This window comes from Panicum virgatum, chromosome 6N (genome assembly GCF_016808335.1).
Source record: "Panicum virgatum strain AP13 chromosome 6N, P.virgatum_v5, whole genome shotgun sequence".
Classification (NCBI taxonomy): Eukaryota; Viridiplantae; Streptophyta; class Magnoliopsida; order Poales; family Poaceae; genus Panicum; species Panicum virgatum.
The window spans coordinates 12,170,439-12,188,414 of record NC_053150.1 but is presented as its reverse complement, the minus strand read 5'-3'; the positions used below and the strand labels follow the sequence as shown (position 1 = coordinate 12,188,414).

Here is a 17,976-nt window from a genome sequence, read left to right as displayed (position 1 = left end):
TTGTTGCTCATTATGCCATTATGACGTCACTATGTGTATGAAATTTGATCCTAGTATACATATAGTTATGCATTCGGTTTCCTTTTAAAAACCGGGTGTGACAGAGTTTAAGTTCAAGTACTAGTTTCTATCATTTACGGGATGAAGTGTTCACTAGTGAATAGTGGGTGACTCTAGAGAAGGACTCTGGATAGAAAAAGATGTTCCTGATCGCCTCTAGAGTTGGTACGGTATAGCGTAGACGTAGTGTTCTTGATCGCCTCTAGAGTTAGTACCATATAGCGTTGACGTGGTGTCTAGGCTCGACTTTACCATTTGGTTGTTCTGTACTCTATGGTTTGTAGAGGTAGTCTGCAGGTGGTGACAGCCCTGTTAGAGCCCTAGTAATCCTCCACGTTCGGGTATTTAACAATGTCGTCATTGTCGGAACAACTTGGTGTTTATCCAGGGTGAGACCGATAGCCTGAAGTAAACGATGACTCTAGATCTTTTCTTAACTTAGGTTCTAAATCTTAGGAATCCTCTCAACCCCATAACTCTTCAGTAGTGTGATGTCCTTGGACGAGTTAAAGCCTTAGATAATATACTCACGTTCCTCAATGGATACGATACCCTGGAATACTCTTGGGGTAAAAGCCTATGACGATATCCATGCGCTTGCGGATTCCATTCGTGACGCTACGAAACATCAACAGTTGTCGTTGCCGATTCTAAATGGGAGGATTGGTAAGTGGATTCTGGCTTTGTCGGAGTTCGATCTGTGGTTCGAATCGGCTAAAGTTGTCAAAGGACACGTCATGGCCGATTTCGTCACTCAACATTGTGGTCTACAAATTTCAGTTGTGGAGCCAGCTCCATGGATATTATTCTTTGTTGGATCATCTTGTGGAAAAAGATGCGGTATTGGTATCGTTCTTATCTCGCCTCGGGGGGCACGCTTTGATTTCTCGTTGCCGATTCCTAGTACGTCTACTATTAATCAGGCAGAGTATGAAGCTGTGCTTAAAGGAATTAAGCTATTAAGAGAGATCAAAGCTGATCCTGTTGAGATCTTTGGGGATTCCATGCTCATTGTCAACCAGTTGATTGGAAAGTATGATTGCAACGATGATATTCTGCGAATATACCACGAAGAATGCCTCGAGCTACTGAAAGAGTTCGAGATGGTTTTTATAGAACATATCCCAAAGATGCACAACGGAGAGGCCAACAAGTTGGACCAAAATGCCTCTGGATATCGGTCGATTTGTGATATAACAACCACTGAGTTGTTGGCCGATGATTGGATGAAGGAAATTATTGATTATCTAAAGAATCCTTCGCAGAAAGCTTCCAGGTGGTTGAGATATAAGGCCACCAAATTTGTTATGCTGGAAGATGATTTATATTATCGGACGATTGATGGCGTGCTATTAAAATGTCTGGACACCAAGGAGTCCAAGGTTCTGATGGGAGAAATACATGAGGGAGTATGTGATGCTCATCAATCGGCCTACAAAATAAAGTGGATGGTTAGAAGGAATGGGTACTTTTGGCCAATAATCTTGGAGGATTGTTTTGAATACTACAAGGGTTGTCAGAAGTTCGGTAATATCCAGAGAGTTCCTACTTCAACTATGAATCCTATCATTAGCCGTGGCCATTCAAAGGATGGGGCACTGACCTTATTGGCCAGATATATCCATCATCCAGTAAGGGGCATAAGTTTGTGTTGGTGGTGACAGATTACTTCACAAAGTGGGTGGAGGCAGCCGTGGCCATTCAAAGGATGGGGCACTGACCTTATTGGCCAGATATATCCATCATCCAGTAAGGGGCATAAGTTTGTGTTGGTGGTGACAGATTACTTCACAAAGTGGGTGGAGGCAGTTCCTTTAAAGGTGGTGACATCTCAGAGTATGATTGATTTCGTGCAGGAACATATTATCTATCTGTATGGTATTCCTCAGACTATTACAACCGACCAAGGTTCTATGTTCACTTCGAGGGAATTCGAAGAATTTGCTGCCGGCATGGGGATCAAAATTATTAAATTCTTCCCCTTACTATGCTCAATCTAATGGACGGGCAGAGGCATCAAACAAGGGAATCTTCAAGTTGATCAAGAGAAAAATTGATGAGTGTCTGAAGAAATGGCACCTAGATATACACGAAGCTTTGTGGGCTTATTGGATGGCTTGCCATGGATCTACCAAAGTGTCTCCATATCAATTGGTTTATGGACATGGTGCTGTTCTTTCTTGGGAGATGACAACTAGTTCCAGACGTATTTCTTTGCAAGTTGAGTTAACAGCTGATGGATATTCAGATTTGATGAAAGATGAGTTGGAAGATTTGGCATCTCATCGGCTGAGGACTTTGATCAATGTAGAAGCAAACAAAGCACGTGTAGCCAGGTGGTATGATAAGAAGGTGAAGACCAAGGAGTTTGTTCAAGGGGAGTTAGTCTGGAAATTGATATTGCCGATTGGGAATGGTCACCTAAGTGGGAGGGTCCTTATCGGGTAAGTCAGTGTGTTCCTGGTAATGCATACATTTTGAAAACTCTGGAAGGAGAGAGATTTTCTCATGCACTGAACTATAAATTTTTGAAGTACTACCCAAAAATTTGGGTGGATGCATAAGACGATCTTTCGAGGGTATAATTGGTTGTATTATGGCCGATATGGCATATATCGCCTTAGCACAAAAAAATTACAAAACCAACAGTCAATATAAGTTGGATTTGAGTCAGTTCATTGATTTCTAAAACAGAACAGGAGAATTACATTGGGACTAGCTAGTGCTGATAAAATTGTTTGCTCAGTATTATTGATTACACATCGAGATTTACACATTGCAGTACTGACAGTTCATCGGCAAGTTCTTCAGCTCCTTCCTATTCCTTGAGTTGCCCCTTGAAGGAACAAAATGCAAGTGCTGGAGGAGGACCCTGAATTAGGTTGGAGTGGTGGTTCCTCCATGGGGCGTTCTGCGTGTTTGCTTCTGATGCTCGATGTAGACATAGCCGAAGCCGCTATTGGAAGGAGAAGAAGATTCTAGATCTGAAATTCCAAGATTGGCAGGGACAGAGGTAGATTAATTAGTCGGAAGTATCAGCAAAGAAAGATTACCTGGCGGAGGCGTATTTTCGTCTGAGGATAATATTCGCGCATGAGCTCCTGGGCATCGTTGGTGGAGCTGAACCTCTTAAAGCTGAGGGATGTGTGTAGTGCCATATGCCAGAAGATCTGTTATCCCTGCAGATGGAATCGATTAGATCTAATCGGTTTGGGATGAGCCAGATGAAGAGACTAGCAGTTTCTTTACCTATAGTGGCAGCAAAGAGCCGATGATTGGTTCAGAGATACCTCCCTGATGTGTGTATGTTTTCCGATCATTGCTCACGAGGAAGCGGCTGAGGACCTTTGAGGAAGAAGAGGAAACAAAGAGCATAGCGACTGGTGGACCTTGAGGTGCTTGTGGTAACAATGGCTGCTACTTATAGAGGTCAAGGGGAGGAGAACTGGCTCAGCAGATGAAGACGTTTGAAATTCAGATCTGGTAAAGAAAGGTGAAAAGACAGAAGTTGAGCCGCCGCGTCGAGGATATATGGCTAGGGAGAAAGAAGATCAAGGGCAAAGAAGAGTTTTCACATATTGGTGATACGGGATGTGAGGAATTGGCTCTGTAAATATTGATGATGTTTGCACGGAGAGCAAGAGGTCCACTTGTCAGAAGAATTTCGGAGCAAAAATTATATTTCACTCCAAAATTGGGGGGCATGTGTTGACACCGCTTTTTGACACATGTCGATCTATTGGTAAGCAGCCGATGGAGAATGGGCCGACGAAGAGCACAAAGTGGCATAGTGGCCTATGGGCTGTGATGGACGTCGTAGCCGGTGGAGCTGGAGAAGGGCTGACAGAGTCAAGATAACAAGTTATCTTGTAGATTTTGTTAGAAATTTTTTTTACTTGTAAGTCAAATCGCATCTCGCCGTATCAGCAAATAGGGTCTAGGGTTAGGCTATAAATAGCAGACATCCGTCGTCTGTAAACGTTGATCAACCACATCCAAACACAACTTTACATTACTTCGTATTTACTTTTCTCGTGCGGTGGCTTCACCCTAGTTGGAGTAGCTTTTTCTTTTTATGAGTTCTTCTCAGCAGGCACGTTAATCATTTGCTGGTAAGTTCCGAGTTAAATTGCGTAGATAGATCAAGGTTGACGGCGCATCGCTTCTTCCTCTGTCTATAGCGCTCGAGTTATTGAATACGTTAGATCTTAGGTTTGTAGCGTATCGCACACACCTAGAGTTAATTTCTTCACAATTTACCCGTAAAAGTTATCAGTACGTTAGATTAATCGATCTGTTAGTCTAGCTTGCTGTTGCTTTTATCACAAGTTATAGTTTGTTTTAAGTTTTTACCACAATTTATCCAACTTAGATATGTTTAATCGTCTCTCCTCTATGATCTGATCATGTAGACCGATTGGATCTAGATCTAAGTGCTGCTCACAAGCTACATTGCTTTAAGCTTAGCTTGTCTCTACCCGATCGGCTGAACGATAGCCGATTGCTGGCGTCATTGTCGGTGTTTACCGCCAAGCCTGCTCAGGGATACCCTTACCAGTAAGATTTGTAGGTAGGGATCGGTGGCTTTGGATCTCGATGGTGCAAGGAACACAAAGATTTAGACAGGTTCGGACCACGAGTTGCATAATACCCTACGTCCTGTGTGGTGGTTTGTATTGCCTTAGGTGTTAATTGTTTGGAGGGGGTCCCTGCCCGCCCTTATATATCCGAGGGGACAGGGTTACATCGAAAGTTCTAGCCGAGTATAGTTGGAGTCCTACTACAACATAATCGGGTAGTTTCTTTGTACTGCAGCTAGTTCTACGCCTATTCGGGTAGTTACAAAAGAGGTGAGGTACATATATGAGCTATCCCTTACTCTAGAACATTCTATGCCTATAAGCAGTTCCGCTGCCTCGGGTCTGACAAGCCCTCAAGCTCTTCGTAGCCGAGTCCTGCAAGCATCGAGTACTTGGCTGGGCGTCTTCAAGTAGTTCAAGTAGTCAGAACATCCTTCTGGTTACTTCTGGGCCTTCCTTCAGATACGTCGAGTAGTCCTCCAAGTACTTCTGGTTGCTCCGAGTCTGTGAGGTGCTCAAGCCCCGAAATTTTGATCATATATGGTGCGCGAAGTACTCGCGCTCCATATGGAGTAGCCCCTGAGCCTTAGGTTGAATCGCAGAATCAGGCTGAGGGTCACTTCAGTCTTTTTCCTTCTTTATTTTCCAAAAAATTTGAAAAATAAATCACTGATGCACATATCCCGTAGCCCCCGAGCCTTAAATCAAAATCCCTTATACTGCGAGTAGCCCCCGAGCGTAGATTTGGAATTAAGGATTCAAGACGTGGCACCAATTTCTACCCTTCGAATTATTTTGAGGATTCATCAGATTCGGTATCCGAAAATACCTATTTTTTGGGTAAAATCCTAGAAAAATGATACAATTCGATACGCCACACTGATTGCACCCAAAATAACTTCAGGAATAAAACCCGGGATGTACAGCTCTTTATTCAGTGCTCACGGGAGACGTTACTATTTGGAGAATCTGCATTATTGTATCTTTGACTGCATCCGTGAATGCTGCCATGAATGCGTCCATGAAACGTGCATTGTTGAGTCACGGGTTCTCCTTCAGTAAGCCCCCTTATGGCTATAAAAGGAGGGAGAGAGACCTTTTCCAGAAGCATCAAAGTGTAGCAGCCATGGCTCATCCTTGGTATTCTAGCTCTCGCCCTCCTGAATTTTGCGTAGTTCCTTCCAACAAAAGATGCTAGAAGAGAACTTACGAGTGACAAGAGAAGTCTCTGCTGCCTCCTCCTTCATCCCCAATGCTCTCATCAGATCCATTTTGGACATCATGTCCTTGCATATTCCAATGAGGCAGGGTTTCAGGGGATGAGTGGAGTCTTGTTGTGTCACATCCTAGGGATTCCCAGGTTGTGAGCACCCAAGAACTGCATCTCTAGCAAGAGGCCTTAATCTTGTCACAATCATATTCTGGGAGAAGGAGAAGTTTCTCCAGAAGATGTTACAAGAGGACTTGCGAGGTGATTACTGTAATCTGCCTCCATACTCTTGAAACTTTTGTCCCAGAATACAAGTATCATTATTCCCTTAGTGGGAATAACAAGTTTGTACTTTGTCATGGCCTCGGGCCGATCTAGCTGCAGCAGGTTTCCCAGGAAGCCAAGAAGTGTGCAAGCAGACCCGAGTTGCTGTAAAGTTACATGGGAGAAAGTACTCGAGTTGTAATATCGAGTAGTTGTACTGTGTCGAGTACTTTTCCTTTTTCTGGAATGTAATCCCAGTTAAGAAAAGAAGAGTCGAGTAGTTGACTATGGATGTGAGTGTTTTCTTTTTCCAGAATGTAATCTTAGAAAAAGGAATGTCTCTTGAAAATCCCATTTTTTCCGCAATTTGCAACTGACTGTTGGCCTGTTCGGTGTTTTTACCATGGTGCCACCGTCATTATAAAATGAAACGGAACCTTAGGTTTTACCCCACCGGTCGCCATTTGCTTTTACTGCTTTAGATTTGTCTTCACCTTCAAACCTCCAGATCTAAAGCTCTTGCTCCCCTTTTGCTCCCCACTTGCACCCTAGGGTTTCCGCCAGTTTATGTGCGTGAAACGATCTGTAGATTTTCAGATGGCTCCTAAAAAGGCGACCAAGGGGAAGGGTACGGCTGTAAAGCCAACTCAGGAGGAAGGCTGGAACACAAGTAAGTGATCCCAATCTGACTTGGAATCTTTAGTAAAGCAGGGACTTTTGGCTCCCAGATCTATTATCCAATGGCGTTCTGCATTGGGGAGAGATCATTCGTATGAAAATATGGGGGAAATCGTTGCTTTCACCTCTTTCTTGGAACAAGGATTGGGGTTTCCTTGCTCTTCTTTCTTTTTTGGGCTCCTACGCTACTACAGGATCCAGCTGCATCATCTGACCCCCAATTCCCTTGTTCACATTTCTATCTTTGTACATTTGTGCGAAGCTTTTCTGGGCATCGAGCCCCATTTTGAACTCTTCCGATTTCTTTTCCATTTGAAGCCGCAACCCGACGGGTTCGTTTTAGATATAGTAGGATGTGCGGGTCTCCAGCTTAGGCAAAGAAAGGATAGAGAATACATTTCTTATAGTCCTAGCAATAAAGTAATCGAGTGGAAGCCCAAATGGTTCTATGTCGAGAACCAGTTAGGACGCTTTCCACCAATTACTCCAGGCCCTCCAATCCAAATGGTCTGAGTGGAATAAAAAACCAGTCGACGAGAGTCGGATCCCTGGGCTTCTCGAGCGAATTGCCGTTCTGAGGCAAAATATGTTGACTGGGGAAGCAGTCGTATTCGACTGGATGAAGAGAAGGATCCAGCCCTTACAGGCTCGGGAAACGCTTGGATTCCAGTATCAGGGAACAACTGATTCGTCAAGATACTCAAAGGAAGAGATCTCGGATGATGTAGCATTTAGTCAAGTACAACGACTGCTGAGGAACGTAAAGAAAGTTCTAGTTGTTCCTGAAACTTTTTCTGCTGCGAATCCACCGAAGTAGGTACTTGATAAGAGTAGTCGATGCGTAGAAGTCGAGTACTATACCATAGTACAAATCTGATAGGATGTTGCTTTCTATAGGAGGACGTGGAGCACTTTAAAAGTAGTCCTTCACTGCCAGACATTTATTCACCCTTTTGTTCTTCCAAACTTTTCGATCTATTGACCAAGTCCAAATATGTTCATATGAAGTCTCATATAAACAATACTTATGTATAGTCTTGGTTGTGCAGATGAAGAGGAAGCTGGGGAAAGGAGTGATAGGGATCTCAGCCCTACTCTGAGTACCGATACTCAAACTGGGCATCCCAGGAGTACTCGATCCGTGGCGAAGAAGTGTCACAGCTCCTCCCAAACGGCTAGCGATAAGTAAGTAGCTAGTTATTTTGGAATCGAATACTTTGGGTTTTCGATTTGCTGATATGTGTTTGGCTTTTTTAAGTCCGGTAGCTAAAATGCTACGGATATCGTCATCTGGGGATGATACTGTGGTGGAGCAGACTATCCCTTCCACCACAGTGGACCCGTCAAGTGTGACCAGGGCTACTCTTTCGGCGAGTAGTTCTAATGCAAATAAAGTCATTGATGCGGGGAATCAGGCCATAGTTGTGAAGTCTGCCCGCAAGTTTGGCATCAAGGGTCTTGCTCTAAGAAGAGCTCCTACGTAAGTTCCTTGAAACTTGTAGATGTAGGATCTGCTTTTGTGCCTAGTAGTTTTTAACTACTTTTGTCTTTCCAGCGATGCAATCCTTGAGGCGAGTGTGGAGACTGAGGACAACTCAGCCTCCCAATCGGGGGTGGAGAAACCTCTGAACACTCCTGATATGAGTGCTCATGATGCGGAGGCTATGGTTGACTCCATGCTTCGGGATTCTCCATTGCCGGATTCCGAGAGGGGCAATGAGAAGGTCCCAGAGGATGGTGGAAGCCACAAGCTTCCGGAAGAGGGGGAAGGTGAGAAGCTTCCTGAGGGAGGCGATGACAGGCAGCCCGAGGAAGCCGCTACAGGTAAGCTTACTTCACCTTGTAGGAAATATGTTCTTTTTCTGCTCTTAATTTGATTAAGTAACATATTGTTCCTCTAGATTCCTAAAACACGGGGAATACTGTAGCGAGGGTTGAAGATGTCCCTAAGAGGACGTTATTTGAAGTGCGGACGAGTACTTCCCAGGTCACATCGGGAAGTGACTTGTCGCGAGAGAAGGTTGAGCTTGCTTTCAAGCTGCTGGAGGTAAGTAGTCGAGTAATTCAAGTACTTTATAATAGATCGAGTAGTATACTGATCTTTTTATTTTTTGCAGGAAGCGCTGGGATGGGAGGGTGGCCGATCCCAAGATGAGACAGAGCTGAATGCTCTAAAAGAGAGGGTAAAGACGCTCTCGTCCGAGAAGACTGCTCTTGAGTGGAAGCTTAAGAAGCTCTCTCAATCCAAGAAAGGTTAGTCTTTAGCATATATGATGCAGTCGACTAGTAGATCTGCTTGATATTTATAAGATTTTTCTTTTAATCGAGTACACAGCTTGTGCAAAATCTTTAGAGATTCAGGAAAGCTTGGTACTGGATCTAAAGATTCTTATGTACCGAAACGCAGATGAGAATGAAAAGCTGAAGAAGATCAACGCGGATTCAGACTGGGAAGCCGAAGGAGTCTTGAGGCAGCTGAAGGAGTTATCCGAGTCCCGAGACTCGATGCAGCGAGAACTTGTGACGCCGCGGGAGATCAAGGGTGCTGCCCAGGAAGTAGCCGAAGCTATGGATATCCCCGAAAGGGACGGAAATGAACCGCTCACGCTGGCCGAGAGACTTTGTAAAGTACCCGGAGCCTTCGAGAGGTATGTTGCCACCATCACCCGCCAGTACGTGGGTCACGTACTTGGGCTGGTAAAATCTTATTGGCCGACCACTCGACTAGATGCCCTTGGGAAAGGAGCCAAAGCTGATTGTACAGATGAACAATTCCGTCAGTATGTGGAGGAAACTTCAGTGGTGGCCAATCAGATTGTGGAGTCCCTGTCCAAGCCCGAATCTCCTTGATCTTCATGTTGTAATTGAATTGGCATGAGAGCCGGAGGTACTTTTGAACAAATATTGAATATTGGTGTAATGTCAAGTACTTATTTTATGTTAGGATTATGGAATCCTTTGATGTGTCGAGTAGTTGTACTCGAAGGTCCTGAGTGTAGGCAGCATCGCGCCTACTCAGTTATAATAGTAGATACAAGGAATTGTATCCGTAGATGCCTTTAGAAGGCAAAGTATTCTCGAATGGGGTCGAGTTTATATGATTCTGAATCAGAACTCCAGTGCTGACCGGTTAGGATTGAATCCCGCAGGATTAACCAAGTAGGAAAAGCACTAAAAGAGTGTAAAAAGCCGTAGCTTAGTGTAGGTTTCCTTTTCTAAGGAAAAGCTTTGTCTGAGCGAAGCTCGTATGGACTTTGTTGTCCAGTCGGGGGAAAGCTCTTATAGAGTATTCAGAGAGTTAGGAACTTAAGATGTTCCTTGATAGATAAGTGAACAAGAGGCTCTTGTCAACCTATTTTAGAGTATCAAGAATTTATTCATGCTCCTTGAGGGTTTTTTCATAGTTGATCAGTTAAGAATAGACTTTGCTTGGTCACCCAGATAGTATACAACTGTTGTGAAAATATCCCGGACTACTCGATCTTATCGAGTAGTATGTCCTATACATGGACTGGATTGATTTCTAGAAAATAGGACTGTTAGGATTGAACTCCGTCGAGTTACCCAAGACGTGAATATTCTAAAAATACCCCAAACTTACTCGAGCAGGGCGAGTAAGGTGTCCTATTCGAGGACTGGAGTAACTCTAAGGCAAGTCTGTTAGGTACTAACCCCGTCGAGTTGCCCAAGACGAAGGTGCCGAAAGAGTATCCAAGACCTACTCGAGCAAGCGAGCAGGGTCTCCTTTTAACCAAGGACTGGAGTAATCCTTAAGACATAACTGTTAGGTACGAACTCTGTCGGGTTGCCCAAGACGTAAATGTCAAAAAGATACCCAAAACCTACTCGAGCAGGGCGAGTAGGGTGTCCTTTTAACCAAGGACTGGAGTAATCCGTAAGACAGAACTGTTAGGTACGAACCCCGTCGGGTTGCCCAAGACATAAATGTCGAAGGGATGTCCAAAACCTACTTGAGCGAGGCGAGTAGGGTGTCCTTTAACCAAGGACTGAAGTAATCCTTAAGACAGAACTGTTAGGTACGAACCCGTCGGGTTGCCCAAGACGTAAATGTCGAATGGATATCCAAAACCTACTCGAGTGTAAACCATAAAAACTACTCGATAGCTGCTCCAATGCTGAGCGTAACTTTCGAGATGGGATATTGGTCGTATGAGCGAAAGCCAAGTAGTCGATTTATAGGAGAAATCAACTTTTATTTGGATTTGTCGAAATTACAGTAGTTGTAAAGTGACAGACTCTGACTCTTAAGACCTACCCCTTGCCCGTTGGATGCGGGCAATGGTTTACATGACTTAATAAAACTTATTCAAAGATAAAAACTAGTCGATATGATAGTCGACTAGATTTGAGGTAAGGTATCCTTCAGGAGAGGTGCCCCAAGGGCCTTGCGGAGTGAGTCACACTGAAAGATCATGTGGGAGCTCTTTGGGTGGATGAAGCACTTGCGTAGCAGTAATTTATTGCTCCTATTTCCCCCTGAGACAATTCTCCTTGGTACGGGGTGCGCAGTTTACCCTGAGGACGGTACCGATGGTTGCCGGTTTGTGCTTCTTGAAGGATGCGGAAGCCTTTGGTGGGATGCGGTAGTTGGAGGAAGGGCTGTAAGCCTCGACTTCCTCACGCTCCTTTCTCCTTGAGATGATAACGTTGCGCGCATCGTGACCAACATTTATCACATTGCGAAGGTCGCAGTTGGAGTAGTCGTAGTTGTCGCCCTGCTGTTCCTACTGGTTGTTGGCGAGGCGCTGGCGCCTGAACGCCCTTTTCTGGTTAAGCAAGCGACGACGCTCGTAGAGATCTTCTGCTGTATGCTGCTCTTCCAGTTGGACAGTGACAGTTACCGCTGTAGGAGCAGGCGGGTCTTGCTTGGTAGTAGCCTGGGCTTCTGTAATTGTGGGAGGAGTAGTTTCCATGTTGTCGGAAAGGTACTTGTCGAAATCATCTGAGTTGTAGTCGTCGAGGTTGAGACGCTCTGTGGGATCACCCTCGGGTTCCAGAACTTCGGAGATGCGAACCAAGAGGATTTCACGGCAAATATCTTGAATTCCTTGGTCTTGTTTGCTTGAGGACGGGTCTATGGGGGTGCTCTGTTGGTAAGGCAGATCCGTTGGCTGCGAGCCTGAGGCGGTGGGATCCTGTGTCTTCCTTAGGCGCACTATCCGTCCTTACAGCGTTGCATATATGACCAAGATAGGGAGGGAGTCCTGATCGGACTTGGAGTTTTTAGCCGAGTTGGACTCGACTTGCTTGCTGTACTGGAATAGGTCATCCAGCACGTCCTCCGAGTTGGAAGAGTACTCGGATTCCGAATCGGTTAATCCACCGATTTTAGAGAATGTGTGCTTAGGGTGAGCGAGGAGTGGGATGCCCATCTCAACACAGAGGGCATTCTCGTTCATCCAGTGTAGCCATGATTGAGTGGGAGTCAGCCCTTTAGGCTCCTTGATCCAGGGTTTGTCGAAGATAGACTCACTGAATTGTTCTAGAGCTTTGGCTTTTCCCTTTTTAAGTTTGGCCAGTTCCCAGAGAGCGTCAGTATGCTCGGGTGGGTTGGACATAGCGTCCATGAACAAGTCGATGTTGTCGGACCAATCCTCGAGATCATCGAATGGCTCAAAGTTCTCGAGGCTGTTCGTGAAGCGATCGAAATCCTAATCGAACAAGGACTCGACTGGTTCCGGAGTCTGAATGTGAGCAAGTTTCGGTGAAGGGCTCTGAGGTATCCTGGAGATAGACGGTCACATCCGAACAAACCGGGGGTTTGTCTCACCAGATCCCCCGCAAATTCCTCCTCCCATTTTCTGCTCCTTGTTTTGCAGGGTGCTTTCAGCTAACTTGATACAGTCGATGAGCTTGGAATCCACTCGATCGATCCCTAAGAGTATATCGCCCGACCTTTTCTGCAGTGGGTTCAACACTTCTGGGTTCTGTGATTTCGGTGTGCCAAGAACAGTTTCTGCGAGTTTGATGCAGCCCTCAATTGACTGTGAGACTCGATTTACTCCATCAAGTAATTCTGAGTTTTTGACCATAGGGCGTTTGATCATCTTGAGATAAGTCAAGTATTTCCCAAGAGTTTTTGAAAAGTGAGGTTTTTTGGAATCATATTATGTGTCGAACTCGACTGAAACAAGAGTTCGAGTTGGAATCGACACATTTTCTGGGTTGTTCGAGTCGAGTTCTGGTGGAATTCTTATTCCATCGAGATCCGCAGACTTGCGGCTGTCGGCGGCTTGGGAGGTAGTTTTCGGTTTAGGCGAGTTTGGCGTGACAAGGTGGCTGGAGAAGCCGCCCGATCCATCAGCCGTGCATGCCCAGGAACCGAAAACGAGAGTTGTGCCTTCCAGCACATTGTTGGCGTCGCTTGACCCGGCCATCGAATTCGCTGATGAACTCGCCAAACCCCCTACCTAGCGCGCTAGCTGTCGGTGTTTACCGCTAAGCCTGCTCAGGGATACCCTTAGCAGTAAGGTTTGTAGGTAGAGATCGGCGGCTCTGGAACTCGATGGTGCAAGGAACACAAAGATTTAGACAAGTTCGGGCTGCGAGTTGCGTAATACCCTACGTCCTTTGTGGTAATTTGTATTGCCTTAGGTGTTAATTGTTTGGAGGGGGTCCCTGCCCTCCCTTATATATCCGGGGGGATAGGGTTACATCGAAAGTACAGTTGGAGTCTTACTACAACATAATCAGGTAGTTTCCTTCGTACTGCAGCTAGTTCTACGCCTATTCGGGTAGTTACAAAAGAGGTGAGGTATATACATGAGCTATCCCTTACTATAGAACATTCTATGCCTATAAGCAGTCCCGCTGCCCCGGGTCTGACAGTCATCGGTATCGGCTGGCTAGCCGATAGCCCCCGAAATTTAATGTTAACCTTCCTTGTCAATTACAGGTCAAATTGACTGGCACGCCAGCACACACCATACGCGCACCGACCTTGGGTTCGGTACTGCGGAGTAAAGCAGATATCCCCGACCCTATTGTACGTGGAGCGCAGAGATCCGTCCGATGGGATTTTTGCGTCAACAACCGCGGCCTCGCCGAGCCAAGTCATCTCTAGGCTACAACAGTAGTGCCCTCATATTTGTGTGGTCCAAGAATACAAAGTACAACCCAAACTCTATACCTAACCTACCAATTACAACTCAAGTCCAATTGACTGTACACGTATTAGACACATATTCAACAACAACTAATATAGAAACCTGATCAGAACCTTTGGAGGACAAGCTAATTAGTGCTTAAGGCAAACCAAACGTGCAAATATTATCCATACTCATCTCCAAGAATTTAAGTCCCGCACAGCCACCTCCAGTCCCAATGAAACTTGAGTAAACAGAAAATTCTTTTCTTGATGGAAACTATATAAGCTGATACTCAAGATAAAGTGAGCTATCTCAGAACTCATGTATCTCTTGGTTTCTAAAAAAGTAAAAACCCCAAGTTCAGAATTAACGTACGTGCTGTGCAATTTGTTTTTCTTTCATCAATTATTAGCATACATATGTAGATGTCCTAGTGGGCTAGTGCGACGCGCCTTCCAGTTTGTACTGTGTTCAGATTGGACCTATCATTCACTGTAATGCTTATCCATTAGGATGGCATTCAGACTAAATGGTTATCTCTTTGACTTGTGTGTTACAAATTGGTTGAGTTGCATGATTTCCCTGTACAGCAATCAACTGATAATGCAGAGCCAACTCACAGCGCCTTTGCAACTATAATAGGAAACATCATCTGAAACTTTAAATAGTCCAGATTAATTTCCCCACATTGCAAACAAGACTATTGCTGATATACTTAATTGTATAGTGCATCAACTATCGTTTCATCTGTGGCAGACTGCTGGCAGTAATCGAAATCCCGCACGAAACCGCATGCATATGCATTACATTAGAATTTCCTGATTGCATTGGTTGAATCTCCACTACCACTTTGGACTTGAGACAAAGCATTGGGAAGCATGCTAAGTGCAGCACTATTACACTAGTGACTTCAACATTCAGAATCAGAAAACGAGCAAAAAAGCCCATGCTAGTGCTCCAATAGCCCAGTTGCCGTCTTCCGGTTGTAGAGTGCAGTCCATCCAATCTTTGTCACCTCACCTCAGGAAATCAGTAAACCACTGCATGCGCAGCCGCCCACTATCGCGCTACCTGCGGTAGTATATTCCCTGATGGATCACTTTTATCGCCTATAAGAACTTGGCAAGAAACTGTGGAGTGTGCAAGCCCAGGATAGTGTGCAGACGAGTAACCGAGTAAGGCATGGAACACGCTTACTCCCGGTTGCTGCTTGTATTTTCAGTTCTTGCGCTGTGCCTCGGTAACCAGGGTGTGAGATGTCAGCTCACCTCTGATTTTTACGACGAAAAGTGTCCTCTTTTCTACACTATTGTGCAGCAGCATGTGTTCGCTGCCATGAGGGCTGAGATGAGGATGGGCGCCTCCCTCCTTAGGCTCCATTTCCATGACTGCTTTGTCAATGTAACTGCCTTGACTGGCTTCTAAATACATCTCTGAAATCTAAGTCTCTGATAATTTTACGTAGATGCATCTATATATATGCTGCAGTTAATGAAATGTTGTGAACTTTGTATATGCAGGGATGTGATGGTTCAATCCTTTTGGACGGCAGTGATGGCGAGAAGTTTGCACAACCCAACCTGAACTCAGTTAGAGGGTACGAAGTCATTGACGAGATAAAGACTGATCTCGAGAGAGTCTGCCCCGAGGTAGTGTCATGCGCTGACATTGTAGCCCTTGCAGCCAGCTACGGAGTACTCTTTGTAAGCTTCATCTAGCCCATACTGTTCAGTCTGTCGGAACATACAGTTTCGTCAGACAAACCAATAAGTCTGCAACAGGGCTGTCTGTGACGTGTACTGACTTTTGTTCTTCAGAGTGGAGGGCCTTATTGGGATGTTCTTCTGGGAAGAAAAGACGGGCTGGTTGCCAATCAATCTGGAGCTGACAATGGCTTGCCCGCACCATTTGAACCGATCGATTCAATCATTCAGAAGTTCAACGCCGTCGGCCTGAACACGACCGATGTTGTGGTCTTGTCAGGTAAATCTCATGAATGAGCTACTTCTACTTACGCGTACATGTTTCAGAGCTACTCCAGAGACATAGCTCTAGTCAGCTCTGTGCGTTCTAGCCCACTCAGCAAAATTATATCAGTTGTACATTAAGTTTGTTATGATCTGCTTGTGTTAAGATTCTGCAGAACTCACATGCTGAACCTGAAAATGGACAGGAGCCCACACGATCGGCCGAGCCAGGTGCGCGCTGTTCAGCAACCGCTTGTCGAACTTCTCGGCCACGGATTCAGTCGATCCGACGCTTGATGCCAGCCTTGCCGACAGCCTTCAGAGCCTCTGCGCAGGCGGTGACGGCAACCAAACCACCGCCCTGGATCTCAGCTCCGCCGACGTGTTCGACAACAACTACTACCAGAACCTCCTGGTCAGTAAGGGCCTCCTGTCCTCCGACCAGGGCCTATTTTCCAGCCCGGAAGGCATTGCCAACACAAAGGATCTCGTGAAGACCTACAGCGACAACGGGTATCAATTTTTCTGCCATTTCGTCGGGTCCATGATCAAGATGGGGAACATCCCGCTCATGGGCCCGGAAGGGGAGATCCGCAAGAACTGCAGGGTTGTCAACTGATGAGGAAGTGAGGAGTGATACATGTGTCTGTGCGATCTATTTCTTGCGCTTGTTTGTGAAGGAATCAAGGAACCAAACTGTAGGATACGCGTGTAACGTTAAAGCTGTTGCATGGTTTTAAGAAGTTGAAAGAATAATAACACTTACGGATTGGTCCCACATATCAAACTCAGTTGCTTTTTTTTTGAGGGAAAATGGAAATTTAGAAGGTGCTCCCTCTATTTTTATTTACATGTCGTATTAGGTTTGTCCTAAGTTAAATTTGGCAAACTTTGACTAAATTTATAGAAAGAAATAATAATATTTACAATACCAAATTTGTTTCATTAAATCCACCATGAAGTATATGTTGATAATGCATATATTAGATATTATAGTTGTTGCTATATTTTTCTATTAATTTGGTCAAAATTAATCAAGTTTGATTTAGAACAAATCTAATACGATATGTAAATAAAAACGGAGAGAGTAATAAATAGGTTGCAGGCTGAACGTGTTGTTATAGAGTAAAGTTGCTACTGGCTTTCCTTATCGGGTTTCTCAAAGACCAGCCAAAGTGCTCAGCTCCACGGGCGTTGCTATGCGTCTCCTACTCTTTTGCAGAAAAACCCTCCAAGTTGATGAAAATTATTCCATAGATCAATTCGGTTGGAATCCGTTGTAAAAGAGTTCATAATTTTACTTTTATCTGCCTAATAAATTTACTTAGGGCGTGTTTGGATCAAAGGATTTTTAAAGAAGTTTCAAAGAAATTCTATTCCTCCGTTATGCTTATGTCACCGAGCGTTTGGAACAGAGGAATAGAGCTCTCCGTTCCTTGGAAAGGTTTCCGCTGCTTTGCAAAACGCAAAAAAAAAAACATCAGTCTGAACTTAATTTTTCATTGAAGCTCGATGCCTCGATGCAAGTGAAATGAGGAGAGAGTAAACAGAGGATTAACACTGGTGCGGCGAGTGGGAAGAAGCAATTGGATCAAGCTGTTTGGCGCGGGTGCCGCCAAGTTGCCCCTCTGCTTGAGCTGTGCCGTCCGCCTAAGGAGCCCACCGGCAGGTGTCCCCAGCTCGCTGCCCTCGATTCGATGGAGGCCCGTGCATGCCAAGGTTGATGGCTCGCAGGCGTCCGCTCGCTTTCGATTGGTGGCCATCCTTTCTGCTACTTCTAAATTTACTTACTTACATGTGTAAAGAAAAAACAATCGAAATTATCAAATTGTTGCAGAAATGCCTTACTCGATCGCTTGTGCCTCGCAGCTCTCTGTTGCTCGAGCATGGTCCTCAACGATGCATGAGACGACGTTCAATGGAATGAGCTCTTTCTACATAATTTCGTGTATCATCTTAGTACTAAAATCGAATGGGTTGTATCTACCTCATATATTGTGCCTGTTTGTAGACATTGCTACTATCATGTGCTTGGGCTTAACTGTTTGGTCGTGCCTCTTTTTAAATATAACTTATTTTTATTATCCACATATTTATTTCTATAATTA

The 17,976-nt window shown here is 44.9% G+C and overlaps 1 protein-coding gene and 1 long non-coding RNA gene across 2 annotated transcripts; one reads left to right on the top strand and one right to left on the bottom strand.

Annotated features, from left to right (window-relative positions):
* Positions 1–2,715: 2,715 nt before the first annotated feature.
* On the bottom strand, positions 2,716–3,781 carry LOC120679785. Its single transcript, XR_005677324.1, has 2 exons — positions 3,310–3,781; positions 2,716–3,239 (listed from the first exon to the last, which is right to left on the bottom strand). It is a non-coding gene; the product is annotated as an uncharacterized LOC120679785 (long non-coding RNA).
* Positions 3,782–15,040: 11,259 nt separating this feature from the next.
* On the top strand, positions 15,041–16,648 carry LOC120677249 (peroxidase N-like). The gene is made up of 4 exons (XM_039958396.1): positions 15,041–15,302; positions 15,422–15,604; positions 15,719–15,884; positions 16,075–16,648. Exons 1-4 carry the CDS (start codon positions 15,084–15,086, stop codon positions 16,485–16,487), a joined length of 981 nt encoding a protein of 326 aa, XP_039814330.1. The 5' UTR covers positions 15,041–15,083; the 3' UTR covers positions 16,488–16,648.
* Positions 16,649–17,976: the final 1,328 nt, after the last annotated feature.